This window comes from Condylura cristata, unplaced genomic scaffold (assembly GCF_000260355.1).
Source record: "Condylura cristata isolate star-nosed mole 26May11 unplaced genomic scaffold, ConCri1.0 scaffold00026, whole genome shotgun sequence".
In the NCBI taxonomy this organism is placed as follows: domain Eukaryota; kingdom Metazoa; phylum Chordata; class Mammalia; order Eulipotyphla; family Talpidae; genus Condylura; species Condylura cristata.
In genome coordinates this window covers 29,751,859-29,779,469 of record NW_004567127.1, presented here as the reverse complement: position 1 = coordinate 29,779,469, position 27,611 = coordinate 29,751,859, and the positions used below count along the sequence as shown (strand labels likewise).

The 27,611-nt window shown below is 42.7% G+C and overlaps 1 protein-coding gene across 2 annotated transcripts in view; it reads right to left on the bottom strand.

Moving 5' to 3' along the window:
- Nucleotides 1-27,611, bottom strand: part of EBF1 (early B-cell factor 1) — a 380,177-nt gene that overhangs the window by 72,439 nt on the left and 280,127 nt on the right. Inside the window, exons 9-10 of one of the 2 annotated variants that reach the window (XM_004689826.2) lie at nt 22,535-22,668; nt 1,826-1,952 (exon numbers count right to left, since the gene is read on the bottom strand). In XM_004689826.2, coding sequence (XP_004689883.1) covers nt 1,826-1,952; nt 22,535-22,668 — 261 coding nt within the window. The remainder of the gene's footprint in view (nt 1-1,825; nt 1,953-22,534; nt 22,669-27,611) is intronic. The other variant, XM_012730074.1, reaches the window with a different exon arrangement.

Here is a 27,611-nt window from a genome sequence, read left to right as displayed (position 1 = left end):
GAAGCATGCCTGAGTGCCTCTCCCACCTCCCTCCACACATGCGTTGCGTTTTCTTCTTCTTCTTTTCCTTCTCCTTTTCTTGTTCTTAATAGCAGAGTAAATAAGCAGCCAGCAAGGCCTAAATGTTTTCGGCCAAAAACAGAGTCCAAACTCCTCAGAGAAAACATTTGGCCTCTGTGGTTTTGTAATATGTTCCAGAACACCGAGTTCAGCGAGGAACATTGTGAAAAACTCCCATCCACTGGAATGATGGTGGGGAATGTTACAGTATCAGAAGCTTCAATTGGTCCTTTTCCTGCAGACCCATAATGAGGCTTGTAAAAAAAAAAAAAATAGTGCTATGTGGAAGTTCTCATGGGAAAAATGAATGGCAAGAAATCCTAGCTTTAAAAGAAACAGCTAATCTGCTAGTTTGATTGTTCTTCAAAACTTACACTGAACCAATGAGCCTAATTAAAAACACTTGGCCTACTTCTCTAAAGCATCATAGCTTTCTCTATGCTTCGTTTGTATACACCACAAAACTCCAGATAGACTATTATTTTTTCAAGCCCTCACTAACAAAGTGCTGACTTGGTTGGGATGGCTGAGCTAATTTCTTGAACTCAGTGTGAAACCTTAGCTAAACAAAATTGTGGTAATTTTCCTTAATTTGTAAAAGTGATTGGAGTGCAAACAAAATTTTCCTCTTGGGTCAATCCTATAATTTTCAATTAACTAAAACTAATCGCCAGGCAGGCACCAAACCTGCATTTTGTTTAAAGGGCTGGGAGGCATTTCCAAGGGTCAGGATGCATTAATTGTTTTTTATAATTTTGAGAGAGACACTAAGAAGTGTGGTTGGTTTTATATTAAAATACAAAAGGAAAGAGGCTTTGAGGCAAAATGTCAGCGCAAAATGAAAAGTTTCCATCGGATTAACTGCAGGGTCAGAATTGATCAGCATGTGTGAACAGAGCTGTGCCCCTCTCTGCTCCGGAGTCCTTGCTTCACCTGAGCCAGTTGTCCTCAGCTGAGGCCAGGAGCAACTCCTGGGAACAGTTACCCAGGTGGCTGCCACTAAGCAGTGACCCTAGGCTATCCCTCCACTCAGTGGGCTCTTCGATAGTGAGCTAGTTAGAAATGCAGGTTCTCAGGTCTCCCCCAGAGCTACAGAACCAGAATTTGTACTCTATAAACCTCCTTGGGTGTCTGGTTTGCACATTACAAAGTGAATATCTGCTAAAATACATAGGGCACAAAGACTACCTCTTGTGATCCCACAGACAACGTGCCTGCTTCTCTCCCTCTGCCGGGAGCAAATACACATTCACCGTAGAAAACTCGCTTCTTACCAAGAGGCAGGGCCAGGAGCCCAGGCTTTTCCAGGAGAACAAAAATACAGCTTTCTGGGAAGAAAGCACCACCCCAGAATTTAAGATGAAAACTACCAATTGTCTTTAACACAAATGCCAGGTCCAGGCTAGAGGAAGTCAGATTCCTGCTTCAAGCACATCCCAACTCCAGTTCAGCAAACAAGCCCCAATGCAGATGACATCTCCTGCAGTCAGATGGGCTAGAACTTCCCCCACCTTTCATCCTCAGGTAGCTTCTTTAGCCTTGGGACCAGTTATTTCATTAACCCTATCCTTCAGCACAGAGTCCAAGATCAATTCTTTAATGCAACATGTGATATTGAGCGCAACTCATTTGGCCATGCATGTGATGAAAGGTAGAAAGAGAGAAGGTTTTTCTTTCAAACTAGAATTGGAAGTAAGTCACACACCTAAATACTCTGAAGAAAGGCCCAGGTGGGCCCCTGCACGTCTGCAGCCGCAGCACCTACCTGTGTAGATGAATCTTCCTGGTGTCCCTTTGCAGAACTGCTTGGATTTGTAGGACAAGGTGACTTCCACTACCCCGGGGATGTGCCGAGGAGGGGTCTGCACACGGATGGCGTGAGGAGTGATCAGCTGGAGGAGAAGACAAGGGGACTGTTATCGCCACAGGTCAAGGACTCATTGCTCAGCATCCATCTCAGCTCTCAATAAACAAAGCTTTAAAACACACAATGAAGCTGTCAGTGTTTAAATACAAGCCTGACAGAACTCACAGAAAAGACCCTGACAAAAGCGCAAGGAGCACCACCCCCCACCCCCCACCGCACTCTTCCACCACCCCCCAAGTTCTCCCCCTCTACAAGCGCTGGGCTTTCCTGGCTGGGGAAGTGGACCTGACCCAGCCGACAAGTTATCTCTTACAGGATATCCTTTGGAAAATCTCTGAAGCAGACACCCCAGAGCTGGGCTCTGCCTGGCGTCTCCAGAAGCCGGTGGGCCTGGTGTTTGACCTGAGCATTTACGGGAAATGTGGGCACTGGAGGGGGACATCGGTGGGGAAGGCTCAGTTCACTGCCGGGCCACGTCAGGAAGCACCCTGAAACACTGGGTACATTAACTGCCAGAGACACCATCGATGCTCTTTAAAGGGAAAACAGACTCAGCCTCCCTGGTGTAGCAGGGAAAACAGGGCTGTTCATAAAAGGGCCACAGGCAGGTGGGGTAGGGGCAGCGGCAGCCATGCGCGTTGGGGGACGACCATGTGCGCAGTGGGAAATTTCGTTCCTGGACTGGACTGAGTCAGCAATGGGACTGCACTGCGGAGCGGAATGTATTTTTTATTACTCTTATCTGTGTTTATAAAACTAAAATGTTATTCATGGCCATAAAATGGGCATTATCTGGTTCTTTGAAAAATCCAGTCCTGGTATGTGGCTGGCTGACCTCTGATGGAGCCAGGTTCCACGTGCTGCCTCTGTGGTGCCGGCTCTGCCACTCTGACAGCCACTTAGAGTTTGTAGTATGGAATCAGCCTACCAGAGATTATCACTCCAGTTTGTTCGAACTTGTTTGTGCTGCTCTTAGGGGGATACATTAAAACGGGTTTTTATTTGAAGTGGCAAACATCTTGCCCAGAGAATCACGAGTGACACACACAAATGCCAGCCCCTAGGTCCCACCTGGTTAAGTGCCCTAACACCAAGTTCTAGGGGAAGGATGTGAGAAAATTGCTACCGCCCGAAAGTGCTTTCTGTCAAGTGCTCCTTCTGGGAACTTAACGAAAAGACTGCATACAATTTTACTTTATCTGAGCAGGAAGAAATGCCTATCCCCAAGCCCACAAACAGAAGATTAGATCAAGAAGGTGTGGTCTAGACACGCAGTGGAATATTATTCAGCAATAAAAAAGATGAGAATCTGCCGTTGACAGCAAAGTGGAGGTAACTGGGGGAATGATATGAGGTCAAGCTAGTCGGGATGACAGAGACAAACTGATTATACAGCACACAATTACACAAAGCACTTGCAAAAACTAGTGGGAATTAAGAAGTGTAGTGGTAGCTGAAGATCAGAGCGAACTAGGAGGGGAAGGGTCAAGGAGACATAAGGAATGGGGATGACGAAATTTTTTAAAAAAAGAAATTCCTATTCTCTTTCACAGAAAAGTGGGGCACCTCAATTTACTTGCTGGGGACACACAAAGGATCTTCAGGCAGCCAGGCACTGTGCTCCTTTCTCCTAAAGGCCAAGTTCATCTGTCACCTAGCTGGTTTTGGGATGGCTAAGGGTTTCCCCATAAAAGCACAAAAGAATTTACTTAACATTTTTGTCCTTTTCACATAGAAATTCTCCCCAAATGCACTGTTTTCTAAGATAAGCAATACATAATTCAATTTAGCTTTGTAAATCAAGGTCAACATTTGGAACACCCCTTATTGCATCTTGCACAAGATAGAGAAGCCCTAAGGAACTACCGAGGTGGGAGGGGCTGTTTCCCTTGTATTAAGTGACCCCAAAAGAGTGCTGGTCTTTAAAGAATTTTTATTTTATTCACTTTCCTTGTCTGTTTCCTGCTGGTGCTCTTTGTACCTTCCTATCTGTTCTTCTCATCTGTAAGCATCAAAATCAGGAAGTCAAGTTTACTACTATATAGAGAATAGGAAGAAAGCAGCTCTGAAGTATGGGACAAGATGATCCTCAAAAGATGAAGTAGCATAAGGGGTTAAATCTCAGCACTCTGACGCTATCAGCAGCCACTGCAGCATGAGTTCGATCCCCAGCCAGGGATGTGATTCACATGGTGTGGCAGACCTCTGCTGTCTGCTCCCCTCAACAGTATATTTCAGTGATCTGCCTGTTCTGCTCCCTACTCTGTCTTTGGTGAATTCTCTCATGCCCTGTACTCCACCTTTGGCCTGTACTCCAGTTCTTGTATGCATATAAATAAATCTTAAAAAAAAAAAAAAAAGATTTATAGCTTCAAGTTTTTAGAGAATGCAAATTGCAATGCCAAGAGCTGACACTTGTGGAGTACCTAGGAGGCATGTGCCACACATGAGGACTTCACATGCAAACACTAGTAAGGGTAGAATTGGGTATTATCCCTTATTTTCAGAAGGGAAAACGGAATCTCAAGACAGTTAAGATCACCCGCATTAGAGCAAAAAGTGAATGCAGTTCAAAAAATGGCATTTTCAATTATAGAAATTATTCATAGGGCTAATTTGCAAAGATAATGACAAACTCAAATTGTTCAGTACTAAAGACTCTGTGTGTGTGTCCCCGTGCTGTGCCCACTTCTTATTTACTGCCTGGCCCTCAGCTGTGGTCCCCATGTGGAGATCACCAAATGGTTATATTCCAATGAGGTGACATGTTTCTATTTTTTAAGAGTTACTTGGGATGCACAGCCAACATTTGTTCCCTATAATAGGGAACTCAATGAGTTAGAAAATACTTCTCCTTTTCTCAGGGAAAACAAATTTCAAAAGAGGGAACAATATTGTGTAGATGAATGGAAGCCTCTTTCTTGAGTTGCTCTTTTGAGGAACAAAATTCATGGTCCTGATGAATTCATCAGATGAGATGTGACTGTAGTGAAAGCTACTGACTTGTGAGTGGAGTACTGGCTTCATAAAGCACTAGGCTCAGGAAATTCAAACAAGATTCCACTTTTAATTGATTGCTCTAACTAAAGCAGAAATTCTTTCTTGAAATAGCCATCCTTCACAAATGAGGGCAGATAAGATCATCACCAGAGAATGAGCTGGCTGGTTTTCTCCTGCTGTGCACATTAGCCTAGAAGCAGTCTCCACACGTGACACATGATATGGATGGTTACAGAGGAAAAACATTTTACCTAACTTTTATCAACTTGAAAGCGTAAACTTATTAATTAAAAAAATCATAGAATGTTCTTCAGGAAGAAGAATCAGTGAGCATTTCAACCTAACTGATCCATGTAACAGCTGTGGACAGAAAAGTCCAGGAAAAATGGAGTAACTTTCACAACTGACCCAACATCTAAGGAGGAGGACAGGTTCTATATGGGGAAGAAGAGAACCCAGCCCTCCCCACCTTCCATCCTAGACTGTTCTGTCCTGGTTGAACTAAGGCAGGATGGTCTTTATCAAACTTAAAATCCCCAAATCCCATCTTTGGAACATTATGTTTTCTGTTCTGCCCCATCTGTAAACCAACTATATAGCTAAGTACCTAATACTTTTTAAGTGATGATCTTTTGTTTGAAAGACTTATTTTAAAAGGAAACTTTCTATCACTAGTATAACTAGACAACTGGTCCCCCCTGCCTATATAAGATGGTCTGTGGATAGCAACTTTAAAGGGAACACAACGTTGCTCACGGCTAGCTACATGCCATTGACACCCAGTGTTGTAATGGAAGGGAGATTAGCTCAAGATAGTGACGCAGACTTGTTACCCCAACACACTCCCTAACATAATTCAGGAAGATTAAAATAAATGAAAGGAGACTAACTTTGTCACCATGTGATTGAGTTCTACTATTAAGTCCAAGCTGTCTCCTGTATTATGAGCAGCAGATGTTTCCAGACTTTGGAAAATACTATTTAACTTCCTTTAAGTCACATATTGTTGAGTTGAGCCAAAAATAGTATTCCAAAGCCCTACATCTGACACAGCTTTCTTGTTTCTTGGGAGTCTCCATTTCCTTCACTTCTGTGACTGTAGGTCTTGAAGTATCTGATAGTTTGCTGAAACCTCTCCACATTCACTGTCTTTTAAAGCCCACCCATAAAGTTAAGGATCAGGTTATTTGAGATCAGAGGAAGAAAAGCAATCTCTTATGCCTATAAATACTTTGCAGAGTTTGTCCCTTATTCATTGGGTCCTGTTTACCTCATCTGCCAAATTCTCCTTTCCGTCAACTTGTTACCTGAATAAATTTCACGAATTTGGTCCTATACTTTCTTCTCTTATATTTCCTTAAGATTTATTGTGTTCAGACCCTCTCTGGTGGCACAGCGGGTTAAAGCACTGCACTAAGAAGCTTAAGCCACTTCCACATGAGTTTGATTCCCGCCTGCCCCGGAGGTGCCCACATGGCGTGGCAGACCTCTCCTGACCCGCCCGCTGCTCCCCTCAGCAGTGTACTTCGTCGATCTGCCTGTTCTGCTCCCTGCTCTGTTCCTGGTGAATCCTCTCACCCTCCGCATCTCTGGCCTGTACTCCAGTTCTGTATGAATAAATAAACAAATCTTAAAAAAAAAAAAAAAGATTATTGAGTTCAATCCTGACTTAACCACCGGAGCTCACCTCACTGCCAAATCTGCACATAGAGCTCTGAACGCTCTGGTCAAATGCCAAACTTCTCTGAGCAGCCAGGTAACAGATTCCCCCAAACCACCTTCCTGCCACCTCCAGCTCAACACGATCCACATTAAATTCTTCATCTTGCCACTTCTGACCCTATGTCTTGCTCTGGAATTCCCTCTCTGTTACAGGAATACTAGCCTTTACATCACTCAAAATATAACACCTGTGGTCCTCCTTTTTTTTTCCAGCCAATTTTTCTCTTAGTCATGTTGATCTTCCCCCACTGAGCTCCACTGGCTCTTGTTTCTGCACTTTCTTCTGTACATCTTGTTACCATTTCTCACCAAGCCTGTGACAATTTTATAAGGGCTTTCCTAATGCTCTCTGCTTTCTCCGCCAGAATTATCTTCCATACGACCTCATCAGGGCAATCCCAGAGTGAAAGTCCTCTGCCTCCCACTACCCCCACCCCCCTCCCCCGCCACCCATGCACAGCCTTTGTCCAAACTCTTCCGCATAAGGTGCAGATCTGACAGAGAGGGGTCTGACAGTCCATGTCGCTCAAGTTCTTCCTACTTTGCCTTTCGATATCCAGGAGCATGGGGTGCACGAAGAGTTGGTGTCCTGGCCAGACACTCGCTTTTCCAATGCCATTGCTTGCCTGAATGTGTCCTGACTGAAATTCTACTAGTTCATTAAGATCCCAGTCATATATTCTCTGCCAGAAAGCCTGACCTGATCATAATTCAGAGTTGCTTTACTTTTGTAAGATCTTAGATAACTATGAGTCTTTTATCCTCTTGTACATAGCAGCCTGTTTGCTTTGTGCAATAAATGTTTCCCTAACCATCTTTCTGCCATTAGACAGGGACCAGGTCCAATTCAAATGTGTGTCTTCTAATATACTTTACTTAATGCCTATACACAGGATATTGCCAAAATCTCTCTAGAATAAAAACTTATGTAACTGAGGTCAGAGTTCTAGAAGTTTGCATTCACTGGCACAGCAGTCCATAAGAAACCATTGTTGTTAACCTGATAATATTGACTCTCAGTCTCCCATTTGTGCTTAAAATATCCAGTTGGCCCAAGTCAGTTCCCTGTATAAAACCACTGCTCAAATTTCATGTAAGTGATAAAAAGGATTTATTAAATTCTGATTATTGAGAAGGGATAAGATGATATAGAGCAAAACAGTTAAATAAGTAATACTAGAAAAAGTAGCCTTTAAAAAACCAACACTAAATGGTCAATGTTTACTTCTGTACTGATAACATTACATGTGATTTGACTTCTCTCTCTCTTCATGTGTGTGATGCACTTGTATAAGAAATAATAATGTAATAATATTAAAATTATGTGAATATTCACATTCATATAAATATATATTAGTTCTAAATAACAGCAATGTGAGTACATGATGTAAACATGTAAGTAACAATGTGAATAATGATCATGCCAATAAGTCTGGAATAAGTTGTACAAGGATTTTATATTAGTAAAACTCAAGATTAGAATAGCATTTTAGGGTCTCCCTGATGGCTCTGGGATTAAAGTCTCAGTGCTATTAATCTATCACCAGCCGCTGCCGCATGAATTCCATCCCAAGCCAGATTGCTGACCCACATAGCACAGCGACCTCTCCTGTCCTGCCCACAACTCCCCTTCACTGCCACAACTCCCCTTCACTGTGTATTTCACTAGATCTGCCTGTTCTGCTCCCCACTCTGTCTCTGGTAAGTCTTCTCACCATCCCCCCACCACCCTGAACCTCTGGCCTACACCCCAGTTCTTGTATGAATAAATAAAAAATAAATCTTAAAACAGAATAGCATTTTGTCTAATGTCAATTTGAAAGCATGAATGTTTGTAATAAATATTACATATGATTATATAACAATTGTCTAGATGTTTGCATAGAAGACTAAAAAGATGACACCAAGACATCAAAGGGAAGTGACCCCTCAGTGGTAACCTCATAGGTACTCTTCCTCTGTGTACCTTCCCGAATGCTCTAACGTGTCCACATGAGAACGTGTTGCTTAGGATAATCAGCAGTGCTCATTTTTAAGTGCAGGATTACAGTGAAACCACCACATGTGGTGTCCCTCAGTCTCTGATAGGCTGCAGCCAACACGGACACTCCCTCCCTGCCACCACTGTGCCTGTTTCCTCTTCCCCACACTCAGCACATAGGCGCAGAAGGCTCCCCCAGGTGGTCAGCCAGGTGAGGTGGGCTTTCTGTGACAGGTGCAAATTGCAGCTGTGTAACTTCAGTGAGAAGTGCAGACAGAGGGTGACAGGATGGGGACTGCCTTTGACAGAGTGCTGGAAACTGGAGAGAGGAAGACCCCCCTGACTCCCATGGATGCATAAGGATGATAAAGGGTGCCTGGAGTATTGTGGAGGACGCATGGAGAAATTGGAGGGAGGATTTGGAGGCTGCATTCAGGATGGTGGAGGACATGCATGGAGAACGTATAGAGGATCGGGGAGGGTCTGTGCAGGCTGAATAGAGGTGCAAGCAAAGTTCCAAAGAGGACATCTGCCAAGTTTGGAAGCCCAGAAGGGCATGAGGGAGGGCACAAGTCTCTAAATGGCCTTCATAAAGGCCTCTTCCTGTTTGACCCTCTTGGGGGGTAAATGTGAATATCCAGTCTTTGAAAACACTAATGGAAGTATATAGAATTCTGGGGAAAGAAGAACTGTTATAAGTGCTAGTAGGCATGCTCTCTCTCTCTCTCCATCACTTACGTCTAGTTGAAGGGAGTGACCTTAATGGTAGTTTCAGCAGCAATGACCTTTCATTGTGATCACTATCCTGCGGCTTTGGAGCAGCTATGGGTGTTGCTGGCTCACAGACAAGGAAAATGAGTTTCAGGCAAGTTCAGAAACGTGATCAAGGAACAATTAAAAAAGGCAAGTGCGTCTGACTGAGGTCTGCCTGCATTCCACTACAGCCGCCCTGCCAGCAGCTGGTCACCTTCCCATAAATGCTAGTACCTGTCATTTCTACCCTGCCTCCATCCCGAGAGGACAATCTGGGTTCCCAGCTCCTCCATTCCCTCAAAGGTCTGGGAAGCTCACAGGTTCTCCAGAGCAACTTTTCCACTGGGCTGGCTCAGAAGTGTTTCCCAACAAGGCAAACAAAAAGGTAATTCCAAGATAAGCCATTATGCATGTGTTGCAACCAGTGGGAATGCATGAACAAAATGTGATTTGAAGTTCCAAGCCACAAAGCCTCCCTAACCCCCCACCAAAAAAAAAAAAAAAAAAACAGCCAAAAAATCCTGGGATTACTCGAAAGTATACCAGTGACTTTTCATGATTAACTTTAGGATTTAATATTTTATCCTTAATCACTTTCAACACTAAAAAGATGTCTGAAAGTCCAAAACAAGCAAAGGCTTCCAGGGAAATGGCAAAAGGACGGAAAAGTGTCTTAATGTCTTAACACGTGTGGTGAAAGAGCGCCAACGTGGCTGCCGGTACAGTGCTCGGATGTTACCCACCACCACGGTCACCTCGGGCCTCAGTTTACTCATCTCATACAGCCCTGGCTCCCACCAGCTCAGTGGGAATACTGATAATAATGTTAAATATGCTTTGTGTTTGGGTAGAGCTTCTCCTGGGAACCTAAAGCACTTTCCAGATTAATTTTTTAATTTACGTATTAATAATTCTCACAGCATCCTCCCTCCTCCTCAATTAGAATAATAATATCCATCTCTTCTGAGATAGGCAGGGGGTGCGGAGTGATGGACACAAAGTAGACATTTAAATAAGGAAACTGTAACATAGAAGCATAATTAAAGCTTCGAAACCAAGTCGACTAAGAATTTTTAAAGAAGCTCTACAGTGGAGGCACCAATCAGGTAAGTTAACTTCCCTCCACTCTGAAACACCCCTTTTTCTGTCATTACAGGTGGTATTCAAAGATAGACCTATAGACGGGTGGTAATAATAAAGAGGAGGAGGATTTGTGGGAGTTCCTAAAGAAAGCAAATATGAAACGTGTGTATTCTCGGTGACTGCACTGCTGACCCTCCAAATTCTCTCTTCCCCTGAAGGGGACACAACAGAAATCAGGGATGTGACATTTCTCCTGCATTCCTCAGTGTATTCTGGTTTTTCCTTAATCAGGCTTCTCGAGGTTTCGAAACACACATTTTTTTCTTTCCCAAGAATTGCCTGTCTCAAAGGCAGGATTTGATTTCTCAGGGAACGTGAGAGAAAGCCAACAGAGGCATTTACTGTTTCACAAACATTCTGGTTTTCTTTTGTCCTTTCAAGAAAATAACTTTAAACCAATGTTTAGCAAAATATGTTGGGTCACATGAATGCCCAAAGATAAACTTTATGTATGAATGTCAGAGGAGACTTTTGAAACTGAAGTCTCAGGGATTGAGTTAAATAGATGATTTAAAATCTAGCTTTTGACAATTCAGCTATGTCTCTTAACCCCATCTGCAATCCCTCCATGTAGACCCAGACTGGAACAGAGAAAGGATTATTTCACTTACTCTCTCTGTCCTAACTAGAATATAAACCCTGTGAGGGTAGAAACTGGGTCTTTCTTGTTTTCACCTCTATATTTCTGGTGTTAACAATGTCTGAGGATATTCTCAATAAATACAGCTAGGCTTTCACTTAATGTCACCTTTAGGTCCTTGAAAACTGCAGCTTTTATTTGTTATAACCAATATTATAAGGAAGCCAGGCTTTTGAATAACATCATCTTGTTCAACATCGACTGTGATTCTTTCTGTCTCACCAGCATTTTGATGAAATAATGTTAGATGAAACAATGAAATGATTGTTAGGTAAAGACCTCCCATATTTGCTGAACACTGACTGTCTGAATCCCCAGAAGCCTTTACCCACCACTAATAATTAGGATCAAAATTCTTTAAGGTCTCTTCTGAATCTACAAAATAAAGAAGTAATCAATAAAGCCCACTGACTAAAAGCCTTTACTAGAAAAAAATAAAAGAAAAAAGATTTTTTTTTTTATTTTGCACCTACAAACTTCCTGGGAATCTCATTAAACATTTGCAAAAATAAATTGCTGATTTTGCTAATCAGAAGCTATGGGACCCCTAGAGCAATGCACTGGATGGTATGAAATAAAACAGCAGCAGGATCCTCTTTCAAAAGAGCAGATTTGGGGGGCGGGGAAGAAGGACCAAATAAACACATTATACTTCAACTATCTTTGGCTGTGTGGGTTGACTTATTGATTGATTGATAATTTATTTTTTAAATAAACTTTATCTGGCTCTCTTCCTAGGATGTAAGTCTTGTGCCAATTGGACCCCACAAAGGACTGGATCCGTCCTGTCCATCTGGGAGCGGGAAACACACTGGTGTGTTCCTGAGGTCTAAAGTATTCCAGAAGGAGAGGACGGGACACCGGCAACACTGGCCCCTGTGGTTTGAAACTACACAATGAGCTCTTTCTCAAGGCTTGTTTTTCTAAATCCAGTCAAGAAAGAACATTGCTCCCTACTCAGCCTGGCTCAAGGTCCTGGCTTGCTGCTTGTTGGTTTGAAGGTTAAAAAAAAAAGTGGCCCTCCCTGGTGGCGCAGCGGGTTAAAGCACAGCACAAAGAAGCTTAAGCCACTTCCGCATGAGTTCGATTCCCACCTGCCCCGGAGGTGACCACATGGTGAGGCAGACCTCTCCTGACTGCCCGCTGCTCCCGTCAGCAGTGTACTTCCTCAATCTGCCTGTTCTGCTCCCCACTCTGTCTCCGGTGTATCCTTTCACTGCCCCTGTACCTCTGGCCTGTACCCCCAGTTCTGTATGGATAAATAAATAAATCTTTAAAAAAAACAAAACTGAGTCCATTTCTGGAGGTGCTGAATGTTATCAAAGTTGGTGGTTTGCAGGGGCAGGGTAGAATCCTTGTTCATGAGTTAGAGAAGAAAGAAGTTAAGAGCCAAAACCCAGAGAGGCAGGGGAGCAGGAAGAGGATTCACCTTCCTCCAAAAGACTTTCAGGTCCTTTCAAAGCTCTAGATTTAAAAAAAAAAAAAAAAGACATCACTGTTTTCCCTAAGCAGAAGCTTGTTCTACCCCCCCGTTAAGGGTACAGTTCACATCTACACACTGCTCACTTAGGTGCTCACCACCTGTTCACAGTCCTGCCTGTCACACATCCCTGCAGGAAGTGGGTGCCACAGAATACTGAGGCCAGGCCCTCTGCATACGGGGCCATGAACCTCTTTCATGGCAGGCATTTCTGGGAAAAGCCACACATATCTCCCTGTTTCAGAGAGAACATACTGACTCCAATGCCATCGCTTTGCTGAGCACTCAAGACCACTGTCATGAGTGCCCTATCCATAACGCAGATCTGTGCCTGCTTTTAGACTTTTCATTTCTGCCTTTGACAAGAAGCTGTCACTGAGGCTACAACTGACCACCTGCCTCAAATCAGTTCCTTCTAACTGCTAAACCTGGGAAGCCAGATAGTCTGATTTATTCTGGATCCCCACCACCACCACCACCATCCATCTATTATTTTATCTATTTGCTTTCTGGTTTTTTATTTCTTCTGTTATTGTGTTGAAATTGGGAAAGTACAGTTATTTTAACACTCTTCTCTGCATAAATGGGATTTCTTCGCATTCTTATAAGATGGTTAAGAGATGGTTATGGAGATAATGGACATTAGTGGGTCCAGGCCAAGCTTTACAAATAACTAGCTGTGGGGCCTTTGAAAAGTCATTCAACTTCTCTGGTCTTCATTATCTGGGAAGAAGGTGGGTCAGGGAGAGTAAGCTAGTTACCTAATGAGTGTTGTTATAAGGATTAATTGATATAATAATGCCTGTAATGAATCTTGGAAAAGGCCTTCACTGGTATCAATCACTTAAAAAGTGTTATTTTTATTACTACCTAATCCTCAGCATAACCAACAGATTTACACTAAGGTATTTATGTGCATACCAATTGCACAATAAATATGTCTAAATAAAACTACCTACCCACACGCAGCAATAAAAGCTAAATTGCAATCTATCTGCTACAGACACCTTAAAGCATCATTGAATACAATGGTTGCTAATAAGGAGCATTGGCTTGAATGGGAGGGAGGGAGGGAGAGAGGAGGGCAGAGAGGGGTCACTCAACAAGTTTTCATTCATGCCTTTGACGTGTAAGGCTCTGTGTTGGGCACTGCAGGAGGTAAAGCTGAATTTAGCATGGATCCTGCCTTCAAGGGTCAGGACTTGTGTTCAAAGCACAATAACTAAAAATAGAAAGTTGCCAGGAACATAATGTGATACAGAGAGAACCATATAGGAATTTGGAAAGAAGAGAAAATACTCAACACCGGAACCAATAATGGAGAGTGCACAGACAAAGGAAGCATACCCCCAGATAAAGGGCAGAAGGATGTGGACACAGAAAGCAGAGAAAGGCACTGAGGAGGGAGGAATGGCATAAGCAAGAAAAGTCTGCAGAGAAGAACAGTCACGCCAGTCTCGGGAGCAGCTAATGCATAATGTGACTGGAACAGAAGGTGAATAGTGGGTGAGGATGCTGACGAGAGGTCAGAGCCTTTCAATGGCACAATTGAATCCTGCAGGAGGGAGCTGTGGCTTTGGGACCGAGGGGCCCTATGAAGGTTGTAGTAGAGGAAGGATTTAGGCCATCAGGAACCACTCCAGTCACCAGCATTGAGTGCACATGACATGGAAAGAACATTCTGGAGGTATCGGTTTTCCTCCTGTCACATGACTGCAGCCAGGTATGAATTGTGTCTTTGAGCCACGTTAAAATTATACATGCTTTGCACTTCTGTGGTTTCCATTTTCAAATTATAGGCACATATGTGTATTTCCTGAATGTGCTGAAAACAACTCTGAAATGTCTTCTTAAAGTCCCATAATTATCAACATAGGGGATAGTTTCCAAGAGCTGTGGTCATTAAAAATAAAAATATTGACTAAAGCATTTGGGGGAATAAATGTAAACATGGTTGTAACTATGCAACTACATTTTTAAAAGGCTGTTGGACTATTTTTAATCTTTTTAAAATATGCTTGTTCATTTAGAAATGATTTCCCATAAAATAACTTGGGTGTGAAAGGTGTTCTTCAAAATCATATTCCAAGTTTAGCACTACTTGTTTAGACTGTTGTTTTTATTCTTTGCAAATGGAGTTTATAAATTTGCCTCAAGCATCTTCCACCTGGAAGGTGATCAAGTGCAGACTGAATATAGACTTGCAATGTACATATTTCAGAAGTAGTATTATTTTATGTCTTTTAAGATTAACTTATTGTGTAGAAGAACTGGGGTTTAGACCAGAGAGGTCAGGGGTGAGATGATTCACCTGAGACAGAGTGGGTACAGAAAAGGCAGATCTACAGAAATACACTGCTGAGGAAAGCAGTGGGAAGGACAGGAGAGGCCTGCTGTACCATGGCCACGCATTTACTCAGCTTAAATTCAATAGAAGTGAACCTCAATATTTATCACATAATGACAGATATATTTCCATTGTGCCACATTTTATATGAAAAACTGAAAGATGGTATTTAAGAAGCCTTTCTCCTTTTCTTTTTTTCTCTTTTATTTATGTACATTCATGTCTCAACAACAAGGTAACAGTGTCAATACCATTGCGTACAAAATGTGGGAGGCTTTGTACCTATAACTAAGTGACTGCGGGAATCATGAGAAAATGTGGTACCTGGCAAAGCTGAATGGGTTTAATGTTGGGGGTTGGGACATGTGGGCTATGACCCCCGCACTGAAGAGCTGATGAGTTTTCAGGATAAGCTGCCAGTGTATCTGGGGCCTCTTCCTTCTCACTTCCAAAATAAAGCAGCTCCTCAAATTATTGTGACTATATTAAGGCAAGCAAGAAGGCCAGGGAATCTTCTATAGGTGTGTGCATGTGTATAGTCATTGATTTGTGAAGGTCACAGAGGATCAAATCCTATTTTGATTCACAGTCCTTTCTCAGAGCTATGTGTACACATGAGCATGAAAATCAGGTCAGGAATAAAGAATAGCCTTTAAAACCTTGATGGCCGGGCCCTCCCTGGTGGTGCAAAAGGTTAAAGCTCAGTACTCTGAAGCTATCCACAGCCACGGCAGCATGGGGTCAATCCTCAGGTCAGGGAGGTGACCCACATGGTGCGGGAGACATCTCCTGACCCGCCTGCTGCCCCCCCATCAGTGTGTTTCACTCGATCTGCCTGTTCTGCTACCCACTGTCTCATGAATCCTCTCAACCCTGATGGCCAACAGGCTCATGAAAAAAAAAAAAATGCTCATCTTGGACACATCACGTATCATCAGAGAAACCAAAACCACAGTGAAATATCACTTTACACCCATATCAAATTATGAGATGTAAGAATGATCCATAAAAAAATAAATAAAATCAGAAAAAGTATTGGCAAGAATGTGGAGAAAAAGGAACTCTGGTACACTGGTCCTGGGACTGCTTTATGGAAAATAGTACGGAGGTTCATCAAAATATTAAAAACTAGATCATCCATCTGACATAGCAAATTCACTCCTAGGTATCTACCCAAGTAATGCAAAAACATAATTAAAAGGGCTACATGTACTCCAATATTCACTGCAGCACTATTTATAATAGCCAACTATGGAATCATGCTAAGTGCCCAAGGACAGATGACTGGATTAGGAAGATGCAATATATACACAGTGGGGAATACTGTGACGCTATACGAAGGTGAAATCTTGGCAACGTGGGAAACTGAAGGAGATGATGCTAAGTAAAATAAGTCAAAAGAAGAAAGACTCCAGATGATTTCACTCTTAGTGGAAAACAGGAACAAACAAAGAAACTGACCAAACAAACCCTAGAAATCTGACTGTAGTGCTGAGGCTGCCAAAGGAGATCGGGGGGAGGGTTGGAAGTGAAGAGGGGAATGAGCCAAATAGTCTCTGGTGAAGGTTATGGGGGTTTGGTGGTGGACATGTATGGTAACATATGATATGATGGGCATACATTTGAAGAACTGTGAACCCCTAAATCATAAACAGTGTGGTCACCCAACATTATCTCAATAAAAATATTATGTATTAAAAATTAACAATAAACAAAAAAATTAAAGCTGTTTTCCAATTTTTGGAAGTAAGCAGCAAAACTGTTTCTTAGTCCCCAGCCCCAGCTTCCATTTACCAAAGTCTAGTCACCCCTAGATTTTTCCCAGGGGTTTCACTATCTCTAAGAATGCAGCTGAGGAAAACATTCATCTGGATGAAAACGACAGTGTGGAGCCCAGGGGAGGCTGATTGGTTCCTACAGTGATGACACTCTGACTTCTCCTATCTGAGCTAATCGCTGTCCTACAAAAAAATCACATGCCATCCCATGCCAAGTGTATGCTGACTAAAACCAGATGAAAAATATGAGGGAAGTTCTGCTCAAAGACTTGCAGCATTAAAAAATAATGACTGTAAACATTCCTGGTCTGATCTGAATAATACTCTGCAAATATTTTAGACCACTCTCTCACATCTCCCCTAGCCCATCATTTGATGGTTGAATTTCATGACTTTGCTTTACTACCATGAAATCCAGATGCACTCAGCCATCACCAGTATATCCTCTGTAAGTGGATCCCTTAAAAAAAGGGGGGGAGGAGGTCTCTGGCCACAAAAATTTGGGACAGCCTGCTTACTGAATTTTAGGCACTATCAGTGAGTGTATGAGAATATCCCTCAAAAAGCACTGTGAAGTCCCAGAACAAATACCTGGTGAATTTATCTGACTCATCATTTTCCAAACTTACTGAAAAAATGTCTTCACCCTTCCCCCACCTACCACAGGGTTTCTAGTGCTATTCCAAAGAGTTGGTATATTCCACAGAATTATCTGGAAGATAAAATGGAGTGGGATTCTGGCGTAAGTCTCAGGTTACCATTGCAGTCAGCATCTGACTGAGGACATATCAATGGGGAGATCCAATTTTGTGACTAGTTAAATTGTTTGGAGGAAAATTCTAAGAATTTTTCTGCAAGTCAACATGCTATTTGTGTAGAGCAAGTGTGTTTGAAAGAAAAGAACAATAGTGGAAGAAAGAAGTCACTTCCCACCCATCACCAGTCACCAATCCCCCTTTCTTACTTTGGGAGGATTATCTATTAAAATAAAAGGAAGGCTAGAGTTGCAGATGAATTCAAGACAGATTTGTCTACATCCCTCATGCCCATATGAGGAAACTGAGGTCTAGGAACCAACTCAGATGAAAGTTTAGAGACTCTGATGGAGCAAGGTAAGGACTGTAATTGAGACCAGGTCACCCAACAGACTCCTTGTCCCCTACTCCCCCATGAGATTTAAACCTCCTCCAGGATGATGGTCTTCAGTTCCCTCCACTTTCCACTCCTCACCGTACCACCATTGTACTTTCTCTACAATGTACTTTCCTTTGAAAAGCTGTATAATTCCCTCAGCTGTTTCAGTGATCAGATAAGTAGATGATGAAGCCTGAAATGCCTAACACAGAGATCCAGCTGTACGGGACTGAACTCGATGGGCTAGTTGATCAGTCTACTTCCAACTCCATCTTTTGGGCTTCTAGGATCTTACCTTAAATTTTAAACTACAGTAACACTGTACTATACAAAAATATATAGACACCTTTCATATTTTTACATAGAAGCAAGCTTTCTTTCCATAAAACACCAGATCTGACAGAGTCTAGCCAGTCTAAACCATAGTACTTCATCAGTAGGCAATTCACCCAGTATTCACTGCTTAGAATTAGAGGAATTCAGGAGATATTAAAATAATGATCAGCTCTACAACCAGAAACAGATTCTCCCCCCTACCAAATCTCATGTTAGTGGGAAAGCAAAGGCCCCCAGATCCATCTCTGGTCAAGAAAAACTCAACACACATTAACCACTAGCACACAATAGTCTTGTTCTTCTCCAGGGTTTATATATAAACACTCTCAAGATTTCTTTTTAAGTCTTTTAGAGGTGAGGTAGGATAAGGAGCCATGAACATTGATTAAAAATTTTACTTTCTAGAAAGAAAGGAGAAAGGGTAAGAAACAGTAAGGAAGAGTAACAAAGACAGTAAAATAAATTCACAAAAAGTCAGGTGGCTCACCCCAAACTTGGGAGCTCACAGAAGGCAGCCGAGTTAGGAGCAATGGAGTGCCACTTTCTTTTCCCCAACCCTCAGGGGGCAATCAGTAAGCTAAACTGAACTACTCATTTGCAAAAGATTGGGTTGGTAGGGGAAGAGCACAGATGAGGGTAAATTAAGCCAGCCCTATTTTCTCTGGCTCTTCTTAAAATTCCCCAGCTAAAAAAAGCCTCCAAATAATAGCATCAGCTGCTAATCTAAAATGTTATCTGCTTGTCCTGGGCCACCAGCATGCTTCCTGAGTGCTTTGGGCTATAGAGTAAGGATAAGATAAAAGTTTATTGAAAAATAAAAGAACTACATCTCAGAGGTGACATAAATTAATGCTGCTATTAACAAATGGGTAGTTGAGGTCTACTCTAGAGATGAGGTCCAGACTTTCTTGCCTAAGGTCACTTATACAGCCAAAGGAAGAGGTCATGTCTACCTGTAACATCAGCCAAGCATTCTTCATGAAGGCAGATTCCTCCTTCAAGTCAGAAACTCCAACAACTGATACAAGTAGAAAATGAAGGGATCACTCTCGCCTCTCGGATTCTCTACATGTCAAGTCTACATGACCTTGAAAGTAAGATACCTCCAGCACAAGGCATTGACAGTACTGGTGGGCATTACATCCTGGTCAGATGAGGTAAAATTCTAGGCTAAAGAATCTGGCATATGCTAACTAATGGGCAGTAAAGGTGGTGAGTACTGGAATTGGGCTGTCTGTCTGGGTTCAAATTTCATCTCCACCTCTTGACAGCTGAACGCTAATTTCCCAAAGCCTCAACTTCCTCATGAGTAAAAGGAGAACAACATGGCATATAAATGCCATGAGGTACACAGATACTTGGCACAGCACCTGGCAGAAACTAAGTGTCTAATGAAAGTGAGTTATAGAAATCATTGCCCTACAGCTACAGCTTTTTCATGACTCTGAAATATTCAAGTTTTCAATCGATCCAATGGAAACCAGGAGAAATGGCCTCCCAATCAGGTTGGTATTTTTTTTCTCCCTACCAAAAGAGATGGCACTATAATTTTATTTGATTAAAAACAGCCACCCCAGTTACTACTGCTATGGCTGTCATTCTCACTTCTAGCTATATACCATCTAGACTTCTGTGCCTGTCATTTTTCCTCTCTTCTTTATATCCCTCTCCCTTCTCTCAAGACTCTGGGTTTTTCTCAGTTTTAGGCTTTTATTTCATTTGTAAATATATTCATTACAGTTCAAATCCCATCTTCAGCATTTGGCTGTGTGATGTTGAGGAAATTTCTAAACCTCTCTGGCACTCAGTTTATTCATAGGTATGAATATCAACAAGAATATCTAATGCAGGGCTCTCATGGGGATTAAGTAAAATAATACTCAAAAAGTATCCACATAAGATAAGCCCTTAGAATATATGAGTTAGTCCTCAGTTTTTCAAGCAGCGGGTTTTAAATTTGGAACAATATCAAATTCTCCCCTGCACTAAAAGGGAGAGAAAATCCTAACATCTATGTAGTTGAGAATATTAACAGAAAGCTTTACCTCTGCAAGTCTTTTTTTCCTGAATGTCGAGATTATCAAGATCATGACAGCTCAAATTAAAGTCCTCCATCCAGACACCCAACTGCTCATGCTGCAGGGGACTGATTTATTGTAAAGGAATATCTGTTCAAACATATGGGGAAACTCCAAGGTCAGTTTCTACCAAGGAAGGGTCATAGTTGATTTATGACATAGCCACTATGACAGAGTGTGGGAGGAGGGGGTGGGCAAGAGTGAGCATGCACCCCACCCTCAGCTCTTAGATCCATTGTGAAGGGTGTCTGGTCCGCGGGAGGCAGTGACGGAGGCCCTGAAGGGTCAGAACATGGAGGAGGCTAAATGTATGGCCTTAATGGGTTTTCTGTGCATGACTTGCATCGATTTTGTTATATGGAAGTGGTCCTTGAAAGCCATTTGGATACATCTGAGTTAGAATTTAACTTCTCTTAACTGTTCCCAAGGGGAACCAAGAGAAAGTAGGGGAGCCAAGAGGAAACTGGGCATCTGGATTAGAAACAAGTTGGAGGTTCAAATCAATCACTCTCTGAAGTGCCCAAGTTTTTATCCCACTTTGGCTGAGTCACCCTGTTCTTAAAGGAGCCCTCAGCCAAATGTGCCTCTTCTCAGAACCAGTAAGACTGACTGCCACTTCTGACACATTTCTCAGCCTCACTTTGACCACAGTGACAGGAGGCAAGTTGTCCAATTTGTATTTATTCACCTCTCCCAGGGAGCAGTGGGACAAGAGAAAGAGAAGGATGAAGAAGAGAGCCCAGGAGCTGACTCTCCGTGTGGGGGTGACTGTGCACTGCAGAATGGCAGTAGTCTGTCTTGTATGTGATGCTTTTGTATTTTACCCTGATAGCTCCCAGGAAGAATGGGGTGCGGTCAAGAGGGGGGGGGCTCAGTGCACCTTTCTTGCCTACCATGTTCCAAGTTGGACCATAATTAGCTGGGTGGACTGAGCAGCCCATCTTGGATTCTGCTTTACAAGAACTTTGATTCTGTGGCCAAATACTTGTCACTGGTTGGCTGCGTGGGCAACACAAAGGCAGCAGTGGGGCTGGCAAAGGGCATGGCCAAGTGGGTTCTTGGCAGAGAGAGACACACACACAGAAGGCTTAAAAGGAAGGGCAGGCACTGCTTTGCTCTGGAAAGATAAACACACTCAACTCTCACATGCTTAGTGCTGCTGGTCACTGCAGCCCCTCTAAAGAGAAAACACATCAATGACATAGGTGGGTGGGACATGGCGCTGTGGAAGGACAGCTAGAGAGGATATTGAAAATTTGAGTTCTTGCTCCAGTTCTGCCACCAGGTTCTCTGTGTGATCACCTGCCTAGCACTGGCACCCCATGGAGTCCAGGTAGTTCTAGAACTATGTGCCTCTAAGCCTTGGTTTCAAAAAAAGAGACATGCTGAGAGCATTTCCTTCCTCTATGTCAAGAGTGCAGCACATTTTAAGTTTGAATACAGTTGAGCAATTCTTATGGCAGCCAGAGGGATATGTGAGTGCTAGGCTAACTGTAGCCCAAACATTTAAAATGCAGTTTGATTGTACTGTGGTGAAAGAAAAGGGCTTCTGGGCATACCAGCTCAGAAATCTAGACTCCAAGGTTACAGAGCAAAGCAAGTGTGTGTGGCATCTGTATAGATGCCAACTGGAGCTAAGGTCGATTTTGGCCAGACAAGGGCATGGACAGGCGATGGCTTGGGGAGCACAGAACACAGAGAGCATCATCACAGCAACTAGGGCACCGTGACCTGCTGAGGTGATTGGGAGATGCACCTCAGAGACTGGATTCCTCTAGACTCCCCTGGCCAGTCATCTCCACATAGATTATCCCTATCACCCAAATAGCAGTCCTTAAAGAGATGCCTACAACAGACTCCACCCACAAATAGATACTCACCTCCCTCCTAAAGTCTGGAATGGGGTTTCTCCAAGATACCCTGTGACTGGGCCTCTCCTCTCCTATCCCTAGCCTAGGACAGGCCCACATACCCCAGCCAGTCTACAGGCTCACACAAGAGGTCTCCCCATACTTCCGGGTGAGAGAATGGAAGTCCCACCAGTAGAAGGTGTCAAGAGACCCAGTCCACCCTTCTGAGTCTTCCCAAGTCCTACAGACAGGACTGGCACACCTGGGTGGTACCACTAAATGCCGTGGTCTATTAGACATTCAAGCATAGACAGTATCCTCGAGCAGACCATGCTATTCGATTCTAGTGTTCAGACAACACCTACCTCACTCCACACCAGCATGGTACCGAATATGACCTGCAACCCGTCAAAGAAATTGTCCCCTATGATGATCACCGTGGCGCCGCCCGTCGTCCATCCTTCACTCGGGCTGATGGCTTTGATACAGGGAGTAGCTGCTTTTCAACACACATGAAAAAGAGAAGGAGTCTGCTGTTAGAACCAAACGTTAATGATGGGAGACTTGAGAAAAAGAAAAAAAAAATCTTTTATCTTCTCACTAACAGCAAGTCCCTCAAGACCTCAGTTATTCCCTAGCCGCATGAAGACCTGCAACCTAAGGGTGCAATCAGAGTTTTTAGAAGCATTCTTTTCATGGTGTCCAGGAAGATTTATATATGCACATAATTTTTACCCCAATCTTTTTCAAACTGAAATCTCAGCAGACAAAACATTGAAACAAAATATATCGAATGTTAAAAAGTAAAATGAAAATGAGCAATTTTCAAAATACTCAGGAAACCTCACAGCATTGTTTCATGATTAAATACACCTCGTGTAAAGAAAAACCCATCGATCTTTAGATCAACTTTTCTGTACAAGGAGAAAACGGAAGGAGAGGAGGCCAACACCTTCTATTTGTAACACTAACAGGGCAACATGCCTCATTAAAAATCATGAAGATTTTTTTTTCAACCAATAGCTCCCATTTTATAGTTGCAAAGTATGCAGGTCGTGCAGGGTGAATTGTGTAACCAAGTAGCTGAGTCAGGGCTCAACTAGAGTCCCATGACCTTTGGCTCTGTAGTCACTCCCAGGCACAAAACCCTACGACTGACTTTTTTCAGTATTTCATATCCCTTCACTTTCCATCACAAATGGCCCTTGGAGATGGGAGCTAATTTGCAATCAAATCCTGTGATTCAAAACAGACTGGCGTTGAACATGCCATACTTCTCCGGAATTGCTGGGAATACAGATCACTGTAGGCTGATGTCTTTGAAATTCATTCGAGGGCATCTGAGTGCCATCACAGATGTTCAACTCTGGGATGCCACCCTTTTGTCCACATGATTACTTTTATGAACAGGAATAAAGCAAAACTCTAAAGCAAGGGGGATACTGTGCATGGAGAGAAAATGACATCCTCATTTTTAATAAAAACTTTATTAAGTATCCAAGACTCACTTTCCAAGTACTGAAGCCAAAGAGAGCACCAGTTAATTTTAACAGGGAAAAAATTGGCAAAAAAGTTATTGGACTTTGTCAAATTTGGCAAAATGTCCTCCTTTAACTTTTGCAAGAAGAAGAAAAAAAAAAAACATTAAGCCCAGCCCAGTGGGACCCTGGCTCACGCGCCACCGCACAAGCACGAAGGACGTGGTTTGATTTTGATTCAAATTCATCTTATAAAATTGCACAGCGAAATTTGGATATATCCAAACTAAACATTTCACATTGGCTGAACTCGGCAATGCGTTCCCAGCTACAACTGGGCAGTTTTGATGCCTTTTCTCTTCTCCACGTCTCCCCCAAATAAAATAATTAGTCAAGAAAAGGTAAATAATTCATGACTCAAATATTCTTGTCCCATCCTTCTTACATATGCATGGAGTGACCAATGTTCCCAGTACGTTTTCTTCAAATTTTCCGTTAGAAGTGAAAACGCTTAAATGCATGACTGAGGAGCCCAGACCAAGGTGGGAGATGGCAGGGAGTCCAAGAGATTTACAAGAGAAACAAACTACACTTAGCAACTGTGTGAAATTCTTCAGCTACAAGCAGTTTGGAAACATTCTAGTAAATGTTTCAAAATTTCAGTTCTTCATTTTTAGCTCAGTATACTTGGCTCTGGTGCCCTGGAGAAGGCACTGCTCTCTGCGCTTCAGAGGAGACAGCTGTTGGTTTGACTGACCTGGTCTCAAAAGGGCCCTGCCTGATAGGTCACTGTGGAGTCTTATGGTGTTATCATTCAGTCCGGACCCTGAAATGACCCTCAGAAACCTCATATGGGCTGGGCGGGGTGGGGGGGGATTTATCTGTACAAGTTTGGGGATTGCTTTGTTTTCTGTTTATTTTTTTCTAATCAGGCAGGCAATTTCTTGAGCTAAATCTGGTCTTCACTGGCTTTTTCACCATTGCACAAAGGAAGCAAAGACTTTCCTAGGCTAATTTATGCAATAGCATCATCAAGACCTGCTGGCTTTGCACTTCATGCCCTTGCCCTTTCTTTCCATTTGCTGTTTTGTACAATACAAAAGGTATATAAGTGGGTGGGTGTGGTGGGTGTGGCGGCTGTGTGTGATGTGGTGACGTGGAGAGGTGTGGGGAGTCATGAGGGGTGTGCGTATGTGGAGGACATATGGGGGGTGGTGTATGCAGTATATGTGGCGTGTGTGTGCATGCATGGGCTTTCAAGCATTCCCTAAGAGGGCGATCACTTCTGATGAGTAGCCATCCAGAAACAAAACCACATGTCAGCTGGTGAGAGGACAGAAATAGTACTGAGCTTCTAGAGATGAGCCGGTGATAAAAGGTAGGACACCATCTTTAAATTTTTAGAGAAAAAAATCCATTAAAAATATAAAAAAGTGAGCCCTCCCTGGTGGTGCAGTGGGTTAAAGCACAGCACTAAGAAGCTAAAGCCACTTCAGCATGAGTTCGATTCCCCACCCCAGAGGTGACCCACATGACACAGCAGACTCTCCTGTCTCGCCTGCTGTTGCCCTCAGCAGTGTACTTTGTCAGTTGGCCTGTTCTGCTCCCCACTCTCTCTGGTGAATCCTCTCACCACTCCTGCACCTCTGGCCTGTACCCCAGTTCTGTATGCATAAATAAATAAATCTTTAAAATAAATTAAATTAAATTAAAAAGCAACAACACACACCATTAGCCACTCCTGTGCAGAGACAAAACTCTATTCTTAGAACAGTGAAGTCATGTAGCCCTTTCTACCGCTAGACCCCAAAGTTTCTAAATGCTCCTATACATCCTTAAGCTGTATCACTTCTGAGAAGATGCTGTGGTACTTTCTCACTGGGAAATTTGGAAAATAGTAAAATAAAAAAGGCTTTCCACTGAGACAGGGGTACAGAGTAGATGTTTCTGGCACTTAGAACCTGGAGGTCAAGGATGCTAAGGATCCAACAATATAGTCCCCTCAACATCATAGTCCCCTCAAAATCGCATTCAGAGCATTCACTCTGAAGTGTCAATAACAGGATAAAAACCACTGTGACTAGCTATATGGATCAGATCCAAACGCAGTTGTTAGAGAACTCACATTCATACAGGCCAAAGCCAGAAGCCCCGTGAATACAAAGGCTCGGGTGTCCCTGAGGACACCTGACCTGGCCACTCAGAATTGGTGAAGCCACTGGACATGGTGGAGACACTAGTGCTTCATAAAACACACACCCCATCTCAAGATGGAGCTACCATGAGGCCCCAGGCCTTGGTGACTCCACATAGGGCAGGCCTCAGTGTCCTGTGCTCTTCTGATCTTTCAAGAAAAGCCGGAAACCCAGGGTTTTATGTGAAACTTTCCCAATCTTTAAGTGTTGGCAACTATTTCAGTATTTTTTTTTAAATGTGTAAGCTAAACAAAATGTTTATGGGCTAGATTTTATTCCCAGAGCACCATTCATTTTATACTTTTATCCAGATCACAAACTTGTCAAACTAAAAGCAGAGCAGGAAATACTCACAACTGCAACCCAACCACAGGTACCAAATGTATGTGGTGGTTTGGACAGTATAAAAAAATCAAGAGTGTAGGTGGCCCAGCAAGGGAGTGGGTAAATAAATTATGACTCATCCATACTATAGAATATGAAAAGTGTCATGAGAAGGGATGAAAAACATTTCTATAAACTGACATGGAAAGATGTCAAAATATGTTAGTAAGTGAAGAAAGCAATTTACAGAATAATGAATAGTGCAATCCCGCTTATTTAAAAAATGATACATATGAGCCTGTGTGCGCTCACGTATGCATGCACGCAGCTCTCTATGACTAGGTATGATGGACAAAGAGCTGGGAGGCTGTGCACCAACTGTCCCCAGAGAGTCCTGATGAAAAAGAAATGTGACTGGAGTGAAATTTATGGAAATGGGAAGCTACCTATAGAAATCTGTAGGGTCTCAGTTTTATCCATGAGCATATAATAAGGTAATAGACTATACTAATAAAAAAATTAAATAACAGCAGAGCATTTCATTCTCAGAGATAAAGGTGGTACTTTTTTAGAATAAATTGATACGAACTTAAACTAGAATAAAAGCCCTGTGAGAGGCCCAGAGTCTCCCCAGCAGCCCCCCAGCCCCCTCCCTCTTTCTCACGATGCTTCCTCCAAGAAAGCTCGGAAAATAAACTATCAGCTACCACTGATGATCTTTTCTTTCACTCAGGATATCCAGAGCAACACAGAAGGCCACAAGGAAGGGGCGTTTGTAACAGTCAACCATGGATGTGTGTCTGGAAATTCCAAGGTGAACAGATTTACAGGAGAGCTTGATCCAGCTCGGCAATGTAATAATCCATATAATTCTTATCTCCAGGAAAATATTTGGAATGGGGGAGGAGTATTTGAAAATAAAATCATTTTACTGGCAAATTCTGGATTTGATGAATAAAGGAGTCTTTCCTCCTCACCCACAGATGCTCACATACTGGAGGTCCACAGACAGCACAGCCCTGAGTTCTAAATCTTATCTAAAACAAAACTTTGGGGTTGGGTTAAGGAGGGTTTTTTTTGTTTTTTTTTTTTTTTTAACCTCTCCCCCACCCCCAACAGCCACCAAAGTAGAGATTTTCCTTCCTTCAAACTATGACAATAACATGATTACCCCACCACGGTTTAGCATAATGGCTCTGAAATGCTCGTGGCACATCGCAGAGTTAAAGTGGAAATTATTAGGTAGCTCTTCTTTGTTATAATAATGATCACTCCACAAATAAAAGCTCTTCTCCCAAAGGTACTGCAAGGCACAAAATGCTAATTCTGAAGATTATGTGTGCGCTTTTATTAAATATTACCATGCCCTGCCTGTTTGAGGGCTTCTCCGCTCTGATTGTTTTATGAGTACCATGTTAATGTCATTCCCATCTTGCTAGCAGCAG